This window comes from Anolis carolinensis, chromosome 1, assembly GCF_035594765.1.
Source record: "Anolis carolinensis isolate JA03-04 chromosome 1, rAnoCar3.1.pri, whole genome shotgun sequence".
Classification (NCBI taxonomy): Eukaryota; Metazoa; Chordata; class Lepidosauria; order Squamata; family Dactyloidae; genus Anolis; species Anolis carolinensis.
The window spans coordinates 257,487,262-257,505,631 of NC_085841.1; the positions used below are offsets into that span (position 1 = coordinate 257,487,262).

The following is an 18,370-nucleotide window of genomic DNA, read 5'->3' on the forward strand; positions in this document are numbered from 1 at the left end:
AAACATGAGTTGCTTCCCTGTTTACCCTGCTTTTACTGCCTTACCTGTGCTCAGTTATTTCACAGTGTTGAATTTAAGATTATTAAACTCCTCTACTGCAACGTTTTTACTTGGTAAAAGAATTGTTAGAGTGTACTTCAGCAACATCTGAAGAGCCACAAGTAGCTCATTCCTACCAGAAGGTGTTTGACACCTTGACGGCACACCAGCATCATCACATCTGCAGTCTGTTGTTTAGTTTTCTTCTAATTTCATTCCTTTATAATACAAAACATGTATATACTTCTGGAAGTCTTTTTATGGGAAGTGGGTGTCTAGTCAGGAACAGCTGAGGTTTTTACTATTGATGTCAAAACACGGGACCATTAATGGATGAGCAGAAGGATATGTTCCCATCCCCTTTTTTTCTAGTACATTTGATGACTTGTTTAGAAAAAAATTGTATTGTGCAACACATGTGCATACATCTTTTGGTTCCTACAAATAATCTTCAGCCTCCTTTCAAAGTTTATATCTTGCGCAAGGATATAGTTTTTTTCCCCTCCCAATTGGCAATTATTTTGTATATGGAGAAATGTTTCTTTTTTTTTGCCTCTTCAGAAAACACATTGATTCCAATTGTGGTTTCTAAATCAGATCTGACAACATGATCATCATGACTATCATTCGTTTGTGTTATAAAATAACTGCCTTTGTAATGGAAAAAACAAAACAACAACAATGAAACTACTGTGTCAGCCATTGGGAAGAATCATGTCAGGCTGAAGAGAGTGACAACGGTGACAATGATGACAGTGACAATATTATGTTAAATGTTTCATTCATTCCTTTATTTTTGCATTTCGGACTGTAGGATATGTTCCATATACTGTCCTTGGAGCTAGATTGGGTCATGCTGCAGGCAATCCTGCTCCTTCATACTATTCCAACCTGCTGGCAGTTTTCAAGCTTAGGAACAAATATAAACTAGAAGTTATGGATGATATCACTAACATTACCAGTCGCAGAAGTGAAATTATACCAATTTTGCAAACTGCATCAAGACTATGCTGTGGCTTCAGTTTGTTTAATGACCTGAAATCTAGGATGTGTTGAATATGATGGTCTTGTTACATAGCAGATTTGATGGCCCAGTCTTCCTTAAATTTCAAGCTAAGAAAAACTGGGATTGAAAACTGCCCCTTGTCTGGGTTCCTTTGAGCCCCCCCCCCCCCAATCATTTTTCTGTCCCAGACACTTAGGTCTATGGGCAGAAGAATGGCATTCTCTACAGCAGTGGTTCCCAACCCGTGAGTCCCCAGAAGTTTTGTCCTTCAATTCCCAGAAATCCAAACAGCCTCCACGGCACTTCGAGGCAAAGAGTTCCACTGTTGAACAGCTCCTACTGTCAGGAAGTTTTTCCTTATGTTCAAATGGAATCTCCTTTCCTGTAGCCTCCCGTAATAATGCTAAAAGATGGGGAGTTGTGCAAAATGTTCAATTAATAGGGGAAATACATGTTACGAGATTTGGTCCAGGAAAGGACATCACAGTTCTTTCATTTATTTTTTTAAGGAAATGAGAAAAAAGGCTTAACTTTTTGCTTTGTAGCTGAGACACATCCAGAATAGGCATCACAGCCCTACTAATTCATTATGTCTCAAGATTCAACTTACTGCATTACAAAATCCACTTTCTAAAGCTCTTTTAACGCATGCTCAGAAGCCAAAAGACAATGAGAACATGTTTTTATTTAGTACAGCTACAACACGACTTAAAGATAAGTTTAGGGTGATGTTGTGCAGTGGTGTTTTAATCATGTATAGGGAGCCTCCAGCACACTTTACAGACATGTGCAATAATCTCCACAGTAGCATAAACCTACATGAGCACAGCTACACCACTATTCCACAAAATAAAGGCAGCTTCTGAGGTTTAACTCTGCCCTGAGCACAGCTTGGCCATGGGGGAGGCTGTCTGGGCAAAATCCTGTTTCCTTGTGCCCCTGTGGAAAGAGGAAACCACTTTCACCTTCCTTGTTAAGAGCAAGGGCTGCTGCTTCTACCTGCAGGGTACAAGAACATCCAAACAGAAGCTGGATATACTTCTTTGGCCAAAGTGTGACCTGGAGGGAAAAGGTTGCAATCAACAGAATCTGGCACATCAACCATGGGCAATAAGGTACTGGATCCCTCTTTCTGCAATGCCTAAAGAAGTAGTTATGCTGATGTTTCTAGGGGTTATTTTAGCATAGACTGCCTGTGGAGTTCTGAAAACCCCTTAGTGAGATTCTGGACACTTTGAATATGATTAAAGGGACCTCTGAAGAACACAACATGTGTATAACACGACATGACATAAAAGGCAGCTGAGGCAAAAGGTGCAAAACCTATTGGGAAGGGCAAGAGTTAAATTCAGATTTAACACCCCTCCTATGTTTGGTGTCACTTGCCCTTACTTCCTGGTGAGGTAATTTACAAGGACTCTGAAAACACAGGCAACAAGGAAGGCACAGTAAGTACTTCTGATGGGAGTTAAATTAATTGGGATGGGGTCTGTATTTCAAATGGGTGACAGCTCTACCTTTAAAACATACCCAAAACTATGAGAGAGATTATCATTCTCATGATTTATTTATTCATTCATTCATTGCAGCATCCATATAAAAGGTAGAAGACATACAGGAGTTAGGTGTGTTTAGTCCCTAAGTGAGCTTTTTCCCTTTCTATCAGTTCACTTGGAACAGACATCCAAAACCAGTCTGGCTCAAGACAACTGTGGATCCTCTGTCCTTCGTATTCAGTCTGATTTAAGACATCCCATCCTCTGGCTTCCTCAGAGTATGTGGGTGAGAGGATGTGCACACATTAGCCATATCCAGTACAATCTTCAATCTTGACTATTGATAGTGCTACTGTTTTAAGTTATTTTAACTTTTGTAAGATGTGTTATTATACTTTGATTTTATTGTGTTACTGTTTTTATTGATGTAATACTGTTTTGGGCTTGTCCCAGTGTAAGCCACCCCAAGTCCTTCAGGAGATGGAGCAGGATATAAATTAAGTGTTGGTGTTGTTGTTGTTATTATTATTATTATTATTATTATTATTATTATTATTATTATCTCGTAATAGTAATAAGGTGGGCTTGCTACCCAGGGTGACAGGAGGAAAATGTTACACATACACACAAACACTCAGTTGAAGGCAGTAGCAAAGGAGGGGAAACTGTATTGCTGATGGGATTGACTCAATTGGCAAAACAAGAACCCTGAGTTTATCTGATCTGAAGGGGGGGGGGGCTTGACAGGAAATACACACACACACACACACACACACACACAAAACATGTATAGGTAAACTGATTTTAGCTGCTATTACAAGTGGAAAATAAAAATAACAGGAAAATTAGGATTAAAATGGCTAGGAGAGGGTACTTACAATCAAAGCTTTTGAAATGTTACATTTTGGACCACAGTACCAAAATTTCCCAGCCAGTATGGCCACTTGGATCTGGAAAAGTAATATTTTCAAGCTCTTCTTGTGATGCAGCTTCAAGTTACGTTTCAGCTATCACTGTTTGAGTAGACACCTAGGATCCATAGGAACTTAGGACCACTCCTATAGCTATATTCATTGTGTTGCTAGCTGCTTTATGTGATAAAAACCCTCTCTTTAAGAGAATGCTATAAAACTTGAAACATTTGACTATAGTCAAAATAAACTAATATAGTATTACAGGAATACTGTATAAATTTTCTAGGACAAATACTGACATTTCCTGGAAATGTTTATTATGGAGCTGGGAAATTTGCATATAGTTTAACTATTTGGCACAGTGTCATCACTGGCCTGTTCAAATCCTCTAGTGAATCATATTAGATTGACCACAGTAGTTTTTCGAGTTCATTGGTGATCCTATTTTTAGTGCCAGCTTCTAATTAATGCAAATACAATATTTACATTCATTAGTTGCACATTTTGGGGGTCAAGAATGATGCCACAATGTGTGAAGAAGTATAAAGGCCAGAGATAGCTGCTTCCCAGATTGGTCATGATCCCAAACATTGCAGAACAAAGTCATTTTGCTTGAACATGTCATAGAATCATAGAATCATAGAATAGTAGAGTTGGAAGAGACCTCATGGGCCATCCAGTCCAACCCCCCGCTAAGAAGCAGGAAATCGCATTCAAAGCACCCCCAACAGATGGCCATCCAGCCTCTGCTTAAAAGCTTCCAAAGAAGGAGCCTCCACCACAGCCCGGGGGAGAGAGTTCCACTGCCGAACAGCCCTCACAGTGAGGAAGTTCTTCCTGATGTTCAGGTGGAATCTCCTGTAATTTGAAGCCATTGTTCCGCGTCCTAGTCTCCAGAGCAGCAGAAAACAACCTTGCTCCCTCCTCCCTATGACTTCCCCTCACATATTTGTACATGGCTATCGTGTCTCCTCTTAGCCTTCTCTTCTGCAGGCTAAACATGCCCAGTTCTTTAAGCCTCTCCTCATAGGGCTTGTTCTCCAGACCTTTGATCATTTTAGTTGCCCAAGTCTCCCTAGATGACCATCAGGGTTTTCTCTCTTGTTTTCCCTGATATAGTGCAGTAAATGAGGTGAATAGTGCTAGTGTCCTAGAGCAAAAAAATCTTTATAGTGAACAGAGGGGTACAGCACACTAGGGATGGATCTCAGCAGGAATTCAGGGGCTCCACAACACAAGGATGCTCCAGTCATGAGATGATCCCCGATGGGCAGGCAGTGGTTTGCCACAGGCATGACAGAGCCCACCATGACATCCTGTTTTCTTCTTAATTCTTAAAACACATTGAAGTCAGAGGCAGTCAGCAGGGCATGTACATAGTTAAAGATTCTCAAGAAATTGAGAACATGAACAGACCATTAGAGGCGAGCAATGGGACTATAATGGCAATCAGGGCCGGCCCTAGGTAATTTTCAAGTGTAAGCAAACAGAATTTTGGCTCTCCCCCCAAAACCAATGACTGAAAAATAAAAGTGTTGGATAAGCGAAAATGTTGGATAATAAGGAGGGATTAAAGAAAAGCCTATTAAACATCAAATTACATTATGATTTTACAAATTAAGCACCAAAACATCATGTTTTACAACAAATCAACAGAAAAAGCAGTTTAATACATGGTAATGTTATGTAGGAAGTACTATATTTGCGAATTTAGCACAAAACATTGAACAGGGATATAGGGCAGTGTGGACTCAGATAACCCAGTTCAAAGCAGATATTGTGGGTTATTCTGCCTTGATATTCTGGGTTATATAGCTGTGTGGAAGAGCCCTGAGGCAGGCCCAGGCTGGCATAAGGAAGGGATACAGTCTCATAAAAACATTATACATTACAACCTAAAAGGCTAGAAAACAGTGGTATGTTGAAAACTAAAACACAAAAACACTTGCATTCCTTCTATTGTGTAAATGTAACCCTAAGTCAGCAGAGTACATAATTTTTTTGGGGGGGGTGAGCGGGTTGAGACCCCCACAAGAGCCTTGCTTCCTTCCTTCACCTGCTGAAACCTCTCTTAGCGCATGGTGGCTGTCATCCCATTTGGTCACTTACTGTGCAGAAAACAAGCACAAGGGGCTTTGCTTGCTTTTGCTTCTAAGCTCCAGAAAACAGCCAGACTGCGTTCCTTTCTTTCATTCACTCAAACACCCAAAGGGGAGGCAGCCAAGCTTACCTGGCAGAAACACTTCCGGGGAGAAAGCAAAGACGGGGCCTACCAGAGCCTTTCCCAACCTTCCTGGTCCTTCTCCGGAGATGGGCCCAGGCTGTGCCGCGGAGGCGGGCCCAGGCCACGGAGGTGGGCCCAGGCCACGGAGGTGGGCCCATGCCACAGCGGGCGCTGTGGGCAGAGGACCAGGAGGGAGGCCCAGGTGCAGCCTTCCTCTCCTTCCGCTGCTTTGTCCCCGCCGCCTCAGCCTATTTCTGGACGGAGGAGGTCAGAGGGCGCAAAGAGGGTGGGGGAGTCACGGAGGGGTAGGGAGGTAGGCTGCGCCCTTCCAACTCATGGCGCCTTCAGCAACCACGTAGTCTGCCTAACAGTTGAACCGCCCCTGATGACAATTTGAATGTAGCATGTAAGGTTGAAGAGTTTAAGGATAGATGACGATAGACAAGGATTTAGTTTCAAAATTTTGTGATAAAAGATTGCCAATGTCCGTAAGTTTTATCTGCCTAGGCTCAGGGGCTTGAGAGGTAAAGTAGTTGTAATTTCAAATGACTTTTTCCTTCTAGATGAGATTATGAGAGGTTTTGTGAATCTTTTTAAAAAAAGAAATGATTGTTCACATTGCAGAATCTTTAGTGAAATGTTTGCAAACTTTCACAGTTGGGGACCAAACATTCTTTCCACTCCTGGTGTAGAGTCCGTAAATGAGATGGAACCAGGGCCGGTCGGAGATAAATTTAAATATTAAGCGGGGGCGCTGAAAAGCGCCCCCCGCCGGCCCCGCCTCCTGCGCCCTGGCCCCGCCTCCCAACCAGCGTGCCCTGGCCCCGCCTCCCGCGCTGCGTGGGAGGCGGGGCCAGGGCACGCTGGGTGGAAGGCGGGGCCAGGGTTGGCCCCGCCTACCATGCTATTCGCCCTGGCCCCGCCTCCCACGCAGCGTGGGAGGCGCGGCCAGGGTTGGAAAGAGGGAGGCTTCACCGCCCGGGGAGGGAAGGAGGGGATCTCTCCTCCCCTCCCCGGGCGGCGAAAGAAGCCGGCTTCGCCGCCCGGGGAGGGAAGGAGGGGATCTCTCCTCCCCTCCCCGGGCGGCGAAAGAAGCCGGCTTCGCCGCCCGGGGAGGGAAGGAGGGGATCTCTCCTCCCCTCCCCGGGCGGCGAAAGAAGCCGGCTTCGCCGCCCGGGGAGGGAAGGAGGGGATCTCTCCTCCCCTCCCCGGGCGGCGAAAGAAGCCGGCTTCGCCGCCCGGGGAGGGAAGGAGGGGATCTCTCCTCCCCTCCCCGGGCGGCGAAAGAAGCCGGCTTCGCCGCCCGGGGAGGGAAGGAGGGGATCTCTCCTCCCCTCCCCGGGCGGCGAAAGAAGCCGGCTTCGCCGCCCGGGGAGGGAAGGAGGGGATCTCTCCTCCCCTTCCCGGGCGGCGAAAGAAGCCGGCTTCGCCGCCCGGGGAGGGAAGGAGGGGATCTCTCCAACCCTTCCCGGGCGGCGAAAGAAGCCGGCTTCGCCGCCCGGGGAGGGAAGGAGGGGATCTCTCCAACCCTTCCCGGGCGGCGAAAGAAGCCGGCTTCGCCGCCCGGGGAGGGAAGGAGGGGATCTCTCCTCCCCTTCCCGGGCGGCGAAAGAAGCCGGCTTCGCCGCCCGGGGAGGGAAGGAGGGGATCTCTCCTCCCCTCCCCGGGCGGCGAAAGAGGGAGCCACAAGGCCAGGGCGCACTGGTCGGGTGGCGGGGCACCGTCAGAGCGGTGCCCCGCCTCCCTCCCAGCCTGACGGCGCCCCCCGGGACCTGCGCCCGAGGCGGCGGCGTCACGTGGCCTCTATGGTGGGGCCGGCCCTGGATGGAACAGTGGTTGAAGTCAATATTGAGGACCTTTCTATGTTCTTTTGTGGCGTCAGGAAATTTTGAATGAATTATATTTGTCCAAATATAAGAGTGTGTTCTTTTTGTTTTTCATGCTTTTCTCCACTCCCTAGAAAATTTAACTATGGCAACAGATCCACTGAGAATGAACAATGGGATAATGGTCTTTATTCCTCCAAATGGAGATAATGTAATCCCAGCAGGCCAAGGTATCCCCGCCACTGTAATCTCAGCACCAGGCACAGTACAATATCCTCAATTTGCAAACCAACCACTTAGAAGCAACCAGTTCCAGCAAAATCGCCCACTGGGAACATTGGAGAAATTCCTAAAAGTTGAGGCCAAGACTCTGGCAGTAAGTGTATTTCTTATCTTTATGTTCCTGTCCATGGTGATTTCAGAGTTTTCCTTGTAGCAGCCATAGGGGAAATGCATGCATTTATATATTAAAAGAAAATGAAATATAAACATCCTTCTTGATACACCCTGGCTGGAATCTTGCTAGTTCCATACATAGATATACATTTTAATGCCTGCATATGTCCTTTTTTGGGCAGCAAAGAAATTGCATTCCCACCCCTTCTCCCTCAAAGAAGAATCTGGCTGTGTTTCATAGTGAGGGATGAAAAGTAGTGTTGAGACATCTAGAATACCCCAATGAGTCTAAGCACTCGTGTTCTCATTTGGCTATAATTGTTTCTTTCCTGGAAAGTCTCCATGGAGTAGACACTAGTGGCGTGTGGACCTACACTGGTCCACCACTTGGACAGCTATTGTTGCTATAACAGTCCATCAGAAAGTTAAAGCTCTGTCTCTCCATCCACACTCAGCCCATATTGTAAGGCACTTCAAGGGTTTTAAAATGAAAAACAACAGAGAAATGTCTTCAACAATAGCCAATAAATATAGATTCTATTAATGAAATGCAAATCTTTCAAAACACAAAGAAGATCTTTTTGATTGGGTGAATGTTGCAACCATAAAATGTTTTGCCCCTCAAAAATTGGGATGGCTTATCAATATTTGAAATTAACTGGTAGAATAAGCAGGGATGAAACTGAAGCAAAATCCTATTCATACACCCAGGTCTGTGAAAGAATTCTGCAGATGTGTGGAAGCCATTTACTATTTTTTGTATTTAATTTGTGATGGATTTAAAAGAATTTGAAAATGAGATGCTTGTTGTGAGTTACAGGTAAAGTTTCTGTCCCCTGTTCCATTTCTTTTAAATTTTGTAGCAAGTGAAAGACATCATTTGGCTTTTGTCTTAAATGTAAGCAGATGTCTCTCAACTGATTTTTAAAGTGCACATAAATACTCAGAATATTTTTTATTCTGGTTTTCATGAACCAGGACAGTAAGCAAAAACACATAGAAATAGAGAAAAGTATATCAAATAACAAATTTTAGTTCAAATTAAATTGCTAGTGCCATGTTAAATAGATTAACTGAATTAATTGTTGAGAATTAAATCAATATGTATGTAAATTCCAATGGCACAAGGGTTGAGAGCAGTTAGTAATTGAGATTTAGGCTTATATATCCACCCATCATTCCAGAACTTTATTTTGTATATGTATGTTCTCCCAACAGGCTATCCAGATTGTGATTGGATTCATCCACATTGGCTTTGGGGCTGTCTCATCTATTGTTGCTTATCCGTATACCAACATATCTACTTTTGGAGGTTATCCATTCTGGGGAGGATTGTTTGTATGTAGAACATCATTTATCTTTGAATACTTGTTAGGAATAATGCGAAGAGTGTGAGAGAGAATGGGCACATTTATTCTGTACACCCACACTTCTTGTGACACTTCCTCATCATCTTCCTTGCAGACAGAGTGAATAGTTGAATCCTTTTTTTATCTATGTAACAATGAAAGATTGCACAAAAGGATGGCATTGTGGTAGTTTAAAATTTTATCCCAACACCTTGACTCTAGGTGACTCAGTGGATCTTGCAAAGCAACGCCATAGATATCTGCAATTCAGGATGTAGATATATGCACACCGCACACATTTTGACATGCACACCAAGAAAAAATGGGTTCTGTAATACAGAAGCTTCTCTGTGTCCTCACTGACTATGAAGGAGACTTCCTTAATTCTGAATAAGAATGCAAACCAGTTGGATGACTCTTACAAAGTTTTCTGAAGAAATGCAGAAATCAGTATTTTGGATTTCTAATGTCTTTGAGAGAGACCTGGAGAATTGCTAGGGAAAGGTGCTTATTTTATTCATCTACATTGTTTTTCGTGTCAAGAGTGACTTGAGAAACTGCAAGTCGCTTCTGGTTTATCTAAATTGATGCCCATAGATTGAAAAATCCATTTTTACAATGGTTGAATATGGTCTGAATGTTATCAGTGATCTCAGAGTAGACACACTGAATCAATTGTTTCATAATCAGTCAACATTTCTATAAGTCAAATTGTTCAACCATTTATTTATTGGAAATACCAGTATGTTTCTGGTCAATGAAAAGGAGATGAAATATTTTTAAATAAATAAATCAGAACCAGATCCTGAGTAGTTCTTTGATTACAATCAAATTATTAACATCACTTCTGAACAAAGTTCTATCACTTTTGATATAACAGTCTGCTCTGACTGGTCTTTGGAGATTTTCTTTGGATAAACTCATTCCCTTGAATTTTAAATTATATTCTATAATTATAAATAAATTGGAGACAACTATAGCCTGTGCATCCTCTGGTCAGACTGATATTTGTTATACGGTCAGTCCTCCACATTTGCTGGAACTAAGAGTGTAAGAGGCCCTCAAATGTGGGCGGATGGGGAACAAATAAAACCCCCACAATTTTTAGACCTAAGGGAACACCTCTTTAGGAATCTGTAGGTACAGTAGGGTCTCACTTATCCAAGCTAAACGGGCCAGCAGAACCTTGGATAAGTGAATATCTTGGATAATAAGGAAGGATTAAGGAAAAGCCTATTAAACATCAAATTAGGTTATGATTTTACAAATTAAGCACCAAAACATCATGTTATACAAAAAAATTGACAGAAAAAGTAGTTCAATACACAGTAATGTTATGTTGTAATTAGTGTATTTACGAATTTAGCACCAAAATATCACAATATATTGAAAACATTGACTACAAAAATGCATTGGATAATCCAGAACCTTGGATAAGTGAGTCTTGGATAAGTGAGACTCTACTGTATTCAGCATAGATCTATAGCATGAATTGACCATAGAATCATGCTGTAAGACTTAGAAATTCCTAGAAATAACGTATCACTCATGTCTGTGAATAATCGAATCCACAAAAGTGAAACCTGCAAATATGGAAGGCCAACACTTATCTGATGCAGCCTGATGACATGGACCATCTGTCTTCATAGGTAATTATCCGCACAGGCACTATACTCTGGCTTGAAGCCAGCTCGAGGTCAGGGTGACCAGATAACATCCGCCCCACACAATGTGATATCCAACTCACATCTACCCAGAAAAGGCATGATAAAAAGACTTGGTGTTGTTGTATGTCTTTCGGGCTGTGTGGCCATGTTCCAGAAGCATTCTCTCCTGACGTTTCGCCCACATCTATGGCAGGCATCCTCAGAGGTTGTGAGGTATGGAGAAAACTAAGCAAAGAGGTTAATATATATCTGTGGAAAGTCTAGGGTGAGAGAGGTCAGTGTGAATGTGTAGTTAATCACTTAAATTAGCATTGAAAAGCTTATCTGCTGTCTTCTTCCTGCCTCTGGGGCATCCTTTGTTTAGAGTCGTTAACTGCCCTTGGTTGATTCATGTCTGGAAACCCTCTGTTTTCAGAGTATTGCTTTTTATTTACTGTTCTGATTTTTGAGTTTTGTAATACTGGTAGCCAGATTTTGTTCATTTTCATGGTTTCTTCCTTTCTGTTGAAGTTGTCCACATGCTTGTGGATTTCAATGGCTTCTCTGTGTAGTCTGACATGATAGTTGTTAGAATGGTCCAGCATTTTGGTGTTCTCAAATAGTATTCTGTGTCCAGGCTGGTTCATCAAATGCTCTGCTATGGCTGATTTCTCTGGTTGAATTAGTCTGCAGTGCCTTTCATGTTCTTTGACTCTTGTTTGGGCGCTGCGTTTGGTGGTCCCTATGTAGACTTGTCCACAGCTGCATGGTATCCGGTAGACTCCTGCAGAAGAGAGAGGATCCCTCTTGTCCTTCGCTGACCGTAGCATTTGTTGGATTTTCTTCGTGGGTCTGTAGATAGTTTGTAGGTTGTGCTTCTTCATCAGCTTCCCTATGCGGTCAGTAGTTCCCTTGATGTATGGTAAGAACACCTTTCCTCTGGGTGGATCTTTGTCTTGACTCTCCTGGCTTGTTCTTGGCCTTGCAGCTCTTCTGATGTCTGTGGTGGAGTATCCATTGGCCTGTAGAGCCCAGTTTAGGTGGTTGAGTTCACCTTGGAGGAGGTGAGGTTCGCAGATTCTTTGTGCACGGTCTGTCAGGGCTTTGATTGTGCTCCTTTTTTGACTTGGGTGATGGTTGGAGTTTTTATGAAGGTATCTATCTGTGTGTGTAGGTTTTCTGTAAACTGTGTGGCCCAATTGTTGATTGGGTTTGCGGATGACCAGAACATCTAGAAATGGCAGTTTTCCTTCCTTTTCTTTTTCCATGGTGAATTGGATGTTTGGGTGGATGCTGTTAAGATGGTCCAGGAACTTGCTGAGTTCTTCCTCTCCATGGCTCCAAATTGTGAAGGTGTCATCTACGTATCTGAACCAAACAGTGGGCTTTTTTGGTGCTGTTTCTAGGGCCTGTTTTTCAAAGTATTCCATATAGAAATTTGCTACTACTGGGCTGAGAGGGCTCCCCATGGCCACTCCATCCTTCTGTTCATAGAATCCAGTGTCCCACTGAAAGTAGCTAGTGGTGAGGCAATGGTGAAACAGGGCTGTGATGTCTTCTGGGAAGTTTTGTTTGATTAGTGTGAGGGTGTCAGCTACTGGGACTTTGGTAAAAAGGGACACCACATCAAAGCTGATCAGGATGTCCTTGGTGCTTAGATTGAGGTTGCTGATCTTTTCTATAAAGTGTGTAGAGTCCTTGATATAATGTGCAGTGAGCCCAATGTGGGTTTGTAGCTGTGTAGCCAGAAATTTTGCCAGGTTGTAAGTCGGCGATCCAATGGCACTTACAATGGGTCTGAGTGGGATGGAGTCCTTGTGGATTTTGGGGAGTCCGTAAAGCCTGGGTGGGAAGGCTTCTGATTTGCACAGCTGTTGGCGTATGTCAAAGTTAATGGAGGAGTTCTTGATTAGAGTGTTCGTTTTTCTGGTGATTTTGTTAGTGGGGTCTTGTTTCAGTTTCTTGTAAATTGTGGGATCTAGAAGTTGTCTGATTTTTTCTTTGTATTGTTTTGTTTCCATGATTACTGTGGCATTCCCCTTGTCAGCTGGAAGAATGATGATTTCAGGATCTGAGTTGAGATCTTTGATGGCCTGTCTTTCTTTTCTCGTTATGTTGCTGGGGGGGAGTTTTGCATTTCCCAGGATCCTTGCTGTTTCCATTCTTACTTCCTCTGCTTCTTCCTCAGGGAGCTGGTAAATTGCTGATTCAACATTGGCAATGATGTTTTCTACTGGGATCCTGGTGGTGGTGACTGCAAAATTTCCTCCTTTTTCTAGAATGGATACTTGGTCTTCAGTGAGTTGTCTGTCTGTCAGGTTGATGATGGTCCGTGATTTATCCAGTTCTGGCTTTGGCTGTTGCTTACGGCATTTGTCAAATTTTTGTTTTTGTCTCTTGGTGTGGAGAACCATGTCTTGCTCCATTTTCTTGTAGGTAAGGCTGTCTATTTTATCCCAGTCCTGGGTATTCATCTTTTGGCTGATGTTGATGTGGAGGTGCAGCAGTTCTTTGTCTGTGTTTGCGAGTTCTTTACGGATGGTGTGGATTCTCTCTCTCAAGAGGTTGCGTTCCAGGCGGTTGTAGATGCGATGAGCCTGTGGTGTTTTGAAGGTCCTTTTGGCTGCAAGAAATTGTGGGATGGTATCTGTGTCTCTGCAGCGTAGAAGGAAGGTCAGGGAGCACAGCAGATGTGCTTTCCTGGTCCTTAGTTTTTCCAATCTCCGTGTGTCTTGGAACAATTTCTCCCCGTAGAGATGTTCAATGTGTTGTCGAAGGCTTTCATGGCCGGGATACTCCACCACAGACATCAGAAGAGCTGCAAGGCCAAGAACAAGCCAGGAGAGTCAAGACAAAGATCCACCCAGAGGAAAGGTGTTCTTACCATACATCAAGGGAACTACTGACCGCATAGGGAAGCTGATGAAGAAGCACAACCTACAAACTATCTACAGACCCACGAAGAAAATCCAACAAATGCTACGGTCAGCGAAGGACAAGAGGGATCCTCTCTCTTCTGCAGGAGTCTACCGGATACCATGCAGCTGTGGACAAGTCTACATAGGGACCACCAAACGCAGCGCCCAAACAAGAGTCAAAGAACATGAAAGGCACTGCAGACTAATTCAACCAGAGAAATCAGCCATAGCAGAGCATTTGATGAACCAGCCTGGACACAGAATACTATTTGAGAACACAAAAATGCTGGACCATTCTAACAACTATCATGTCAGACTACACAGAGAAGCCATTGAAATCCACAAGCATGTGGACAACTTCAACAGAAAGGAAGAAACCATGAAAATGAACAAAATCTGGCTACCAGTATTACAAAACTCAAAAATCAGAACAGTAAATAAAAAGCAATACTCTGAAAACAGAGGGTTTCCAGACATGAATCAACCAAGGGCAGTTAACGACTCTAAACAAAGGATGCCCCAGAGGCAGGAAGAAGACAGCAGATAAGCTTTTCAATGCTAATTTAAGTGATTAACTACACATTCACACTGACCTCTCTCACCCTAGACTTTCCACAGATATATATTAACCTCTTTGCTTAGTTTTCTCCATACCTCACAACCTCTGAGGATGCCTGCCATAGATGTGGGCGAAACGTCAGGAGAGAATGCTTCTGGAACATGGCCACACAGCCCGAAAGACATACAACAACCCTGTGATCCCGGCCATGAAAGCCTTCGACAACACATAAAAAGACTTACTAGAAATCCCAGTTCCAGACAGGAAATCCACTGCATTTCTCCTGTGTATGAACAAGTCACAGGAAGGAGTGAATGCCAAATAAAAAACACTGAGAAAGCAGTCAGAAAGCATATACACAACTCAGCAGGAAGGTAAAGGAAGCTTCCCCCTGAACTCTTAATTTATCACCATGCTTTGCAGAGCTGTAAAGCAAGCTCTGGGGAAGCTATTTGCTAGGAGGTGAGGTAAAAAAAATAAACAAAATCCTTGGTTTTGATAGAGGCATTTAATCAGGATCAAAATGTGGCTCAAGAGATCTGGTGGATGTGTGGGTGTTCTTTGATCTTTCACCCAGTTTCCAGGGTGTCTGTGTAGGCACTTCGGAACAAACCAGATCTCTTAAATCCACATTTTGCTCTGGATTAAATGGCTGAGTGAGGGTTGTAGCTTCCTTTTTCCTACCAGCAGCTACATGAAAGGTAGGTGTATGATTATTCCCCAGATACATGAAATAATTGTTTCGTATTGAATTTGAAACAAAAAGATGTTCAATGCTGCTATTATTCTTATATCACATTTTACAAATAGAGATTTTTTTTCTCATAAAATTTTGGTGAATTAAAATGTTTTTTGTTTTTTTTCTCTGTACAGTTCATTGCTTCTGGAGCCATTTCTGTGTATACTGAGAAGAAATTTAATAAGACTTTGGTGAGAGAAAAAACAAAATAAAAATCTTATATGTGCCACTTCTATCATGTTGCTTATGCAAACATGTAACTTTTGTCCAGGGTTGTATCCACCAAATGTCAGAACCATTTTCTGTTTTCCTCTTTATATTTCATGCTGTACTCCCTAATGTCAAGTGGCAAAACTGGTCCTCAGAGAGCCAACTCATTCCAAATCTCCAGCTGACTTCCATGTTATTTCTTATTAGAAGAACAATTGCTATCATAACCTGCAGCACTTCCCACATGCGAACCAGGACACATTTGACTAAGCAGCATCATGAGTGCAGTCAAGAAGACAAAAAACCATGTAATGAGGAATAATACACCCATTAGGAGATGTTGCAGTGGTGTGATTTCACCTGAGTCTACAAGAAAGATTCCACCTTTTTTTCCCTTCTCCCTCCTCACAAGTTGACGGAGTGTAACTACTTTTGCACTTTAAAAGTATTATGGTGTAGTGATTTGAATATTGGAATACTATGCTGGGGGTTAGGGTTTAAAACTCCACTTGTGCATTGGAACCCATTGAATGGGCAAGCCACAGTCTCCCAGCTTCAGAGGAAAGAACAAATTCTGGAGAAATCTTGTCTAGAAACCTCTGTGATATATTTGCTTCCTTCTTTATTATTTTCTTTCAGGTAAAGTGTAATATGGGAATGAATCTTACCAGCGCTATCATGGCATCAATTGGAATGGTTCTGTTTATAGTTCAGCTGACTGTAAATTCTAATGATTATTATGGTCAAGATCGTTTACATGTAAGTGAACAAATTGCAACAACAACCCATGAATGAGAGAGCTCCAAGATCATTGACATCTCTGTTTAAAACCTCTGTGGCTTCCTTTATTGAATAAATCCATCTGCGATGTGCTCTTTTTCTTTTCCTACTTCTTTCAACTTTCAAATCTTTGCCATTTTTTTCTCTGTGTCATGTCATCTCATGATGTGTCTTTTTTCCAGTGAGAGTTCAGTGTATTTGCTCTTAGACCTACTGATTTGTCTTTTTAGCATGGTATCCTTGGAGCTTTCCGCCAGTGTCCATTTCAAAAGCTATCATTCTCTTCCTATTAGCTCTCTTCATTTTCCAACTTTTACAACTATTCATATATTGAAAATACTATGGCATGGATGATCTTGACTTAGGCAAAGATATAGATTCTAGTAATACATTTTCAACTCAGAAAGTGGTTGCTAAGATTCCTTTCACTGCCTCAACTACTGAATTCACTTGCCAATTCTGTGAGGTATGTGAGACATGCCATTGCACCTGCTTCTTTTCTCTACAGGCTGTAGGTACTGGTCTCTGTGTCATGCTCTTCCTGTTTACCTTGCTGGAGTTCTGCATTGCTGCTTCAGAAGCACATCTCAGATGTGAGGAAACCTATCATAACTGTGATATGGTAAGTTTATTAAAAAGTCCAACAAGGTGAGAAGAAGAATAAAACACTTCACATATAAAAAATAAATGAGCATGAATATGAATGAATGACTTCAGAAAATATCAATTGTTAGGGACAGAAGGGAAATTCAAAATTCGAATGTAGAGCTTCATTATGGCAAATAAGATTCAATACAACTAATTTGAAGTGACACATGGAGGAAGGAAGATGTTAGCAGCAACCAACCAAAAATGGGATGGTGGCATTGTGGATGGATAGCTTGATGGACATGTCAATCTTGGGTGAATCTGTAATAATAAAACAAAATTGTAACACCTAAAACACTGACAGGATAAAAAGATCCTCCCCATCATAATTGTGCTTCAGACAAATGAGGGGGGAGGACACAGAGGATTTCTCATAATGTCTAGAGAAGTGATGGCACTGAAGACTCTTGCTATGACACTGATGGTGAAGGCAAGGGTATTCATTCATACGGCAGCTTTTCCCTCCTGTTTCAGACGATGGCTTTTATGCCCTACTCTATAATTGAGAATGTGACTCCCACTCCACCAGCATATGATCAGGTGGTACGTCCTCCCAATGGAGAGATTCCAAATGGAGAAGCTTCATAAACTACACAGGAGAGGAATGAAGGCTACCCCTGCAAACAACCACATCAATTTAGAGCTCAGGACTAAACTACAGTGTCTGCCACATTAAATACAGTGTGTACAGCCTAAACTCTTGTTGTTTTCCTTTTTTGCTTTCAAGTTAGAAGTGAATGTGTTCATAGTCTAATTATAAATTACATTTGATGCACAAGGTTAATTTAGGTTGAGTGTGTGTGCTCTATGTTTAACATTGTTAGGAGCCAGCATGATGGATTGGTTTGAGAGGTGGAGGAGGACACTGGGAGATCAGGGTTCAAATCTCCACTTGGCAATTGAAACCTACCAGATAACCTTGGACATGTCACATTCTCTCAAGCTCAGAGGAATGATAAATCCTCTCTGAATTCTGTAAAGTTCACTTTAGGGTCACCACTTGAAGACACATAACAATAACTTTAAATCCATATCTCAATCTCTGTTTCAGATGTATGAATATTTATACTTTGTACCCTGCTGTTCTTGTTGTTGTGTTTGCGACTTATGGCAGTCCTCAGGCCAGTCTATCGCAGGGTCTCCTAGAGCTGAGTGTGTGAGAGACTTGTCCAGCACCAACAAATCAGGTTATCATGGCTGAACAGGGATTCAAACCCTGATCTCTAGGATTGTAGGCCAACACTCAAATCACTACATCACTTTAGCTCTAATAGTATCCAAATATGATAGATTTGGAGCAATTAGTTAATTCAGCTAATCACTTCTTGATATGAACTTAGATTATTATCACAAGAAAACGTAATATTGATCAGTTCATTCTATCCCTATTTTGATACATCTCCAATAGTTTCTTCTGAATACTTTTTTGTTATATGTAAAAATGATGTATGTTTTGCTGATGTTCTTCATTAAAAGACTTCTTATAGATGCTGCTCAATAAATAACAGGTTGCCTTCACGTTTGTTTCTTATTTTAATTTATGTGAGTCCACTGTGGTATAACATTTTAACAAATGTCTTAGATGATGGAACAGAAGACATGCTTATCAAATTTGCAAAT

At 42.3% G+C, this 18,370-nt stretch overlaps 1 protein-coding gene across 1 annotated transcript; it reads left to right on the plus strand.

The window, feature by feature from the left end:
• Window positions 1-1,825: 1,825 nt before the first annotated feature.
• On the plus strand, window positions 1,826-18,268 carry LOC103279651 (membrane-spanning 4-domains subfamily A member 15). The gene is made up of 7 exons (XM_008115832.3): window positions 1,826-2,493; window positions 7,640-7,881; window positions 9,120-9,239; window positions 15,247-15,303; window positions 15,962-16,081; window positions 16,611-16,724; window positions 17,225-18,268. The coding sequence occupies exons 2-7, from the start codon at window positions 7,651-7,653 to the stop codon at window positions 17,336-17,338; spliced, it is 756 nt and encodes a 251-aa protein (XP_008114039.2). The 5' UTR covers window positions 1,826-2,493; window positions 7,640-7,650; the 3' UTR covers window positions 17,339-18,268.
• Window positions 18,269-18,370: the final 102 nt, after the last annotated feature.

Coding starts and splice junctions, on each gene's coding strand:
- LOC103279651 (XM_008115832.3), top strand. CDS start 7,651: ATGGCAACAGATCCACTGAGAATGAACAATGGGATAATGGTCTTTATT. Junction 9,240..15,246: donor CATTCTGGGGAGGATTGTTT/GTATGTAGAACA, acceptor TTCTCTGTACAG/TTCATTGCTTCTGGAGCCAT. Junction 15,304..15,961: donor AGAAATTTAATAAGACTTTG/GTGAGAGAAAAA, acceptor ATTTTCTTTCAG/GTAAAGTGTAATATGGGAAT.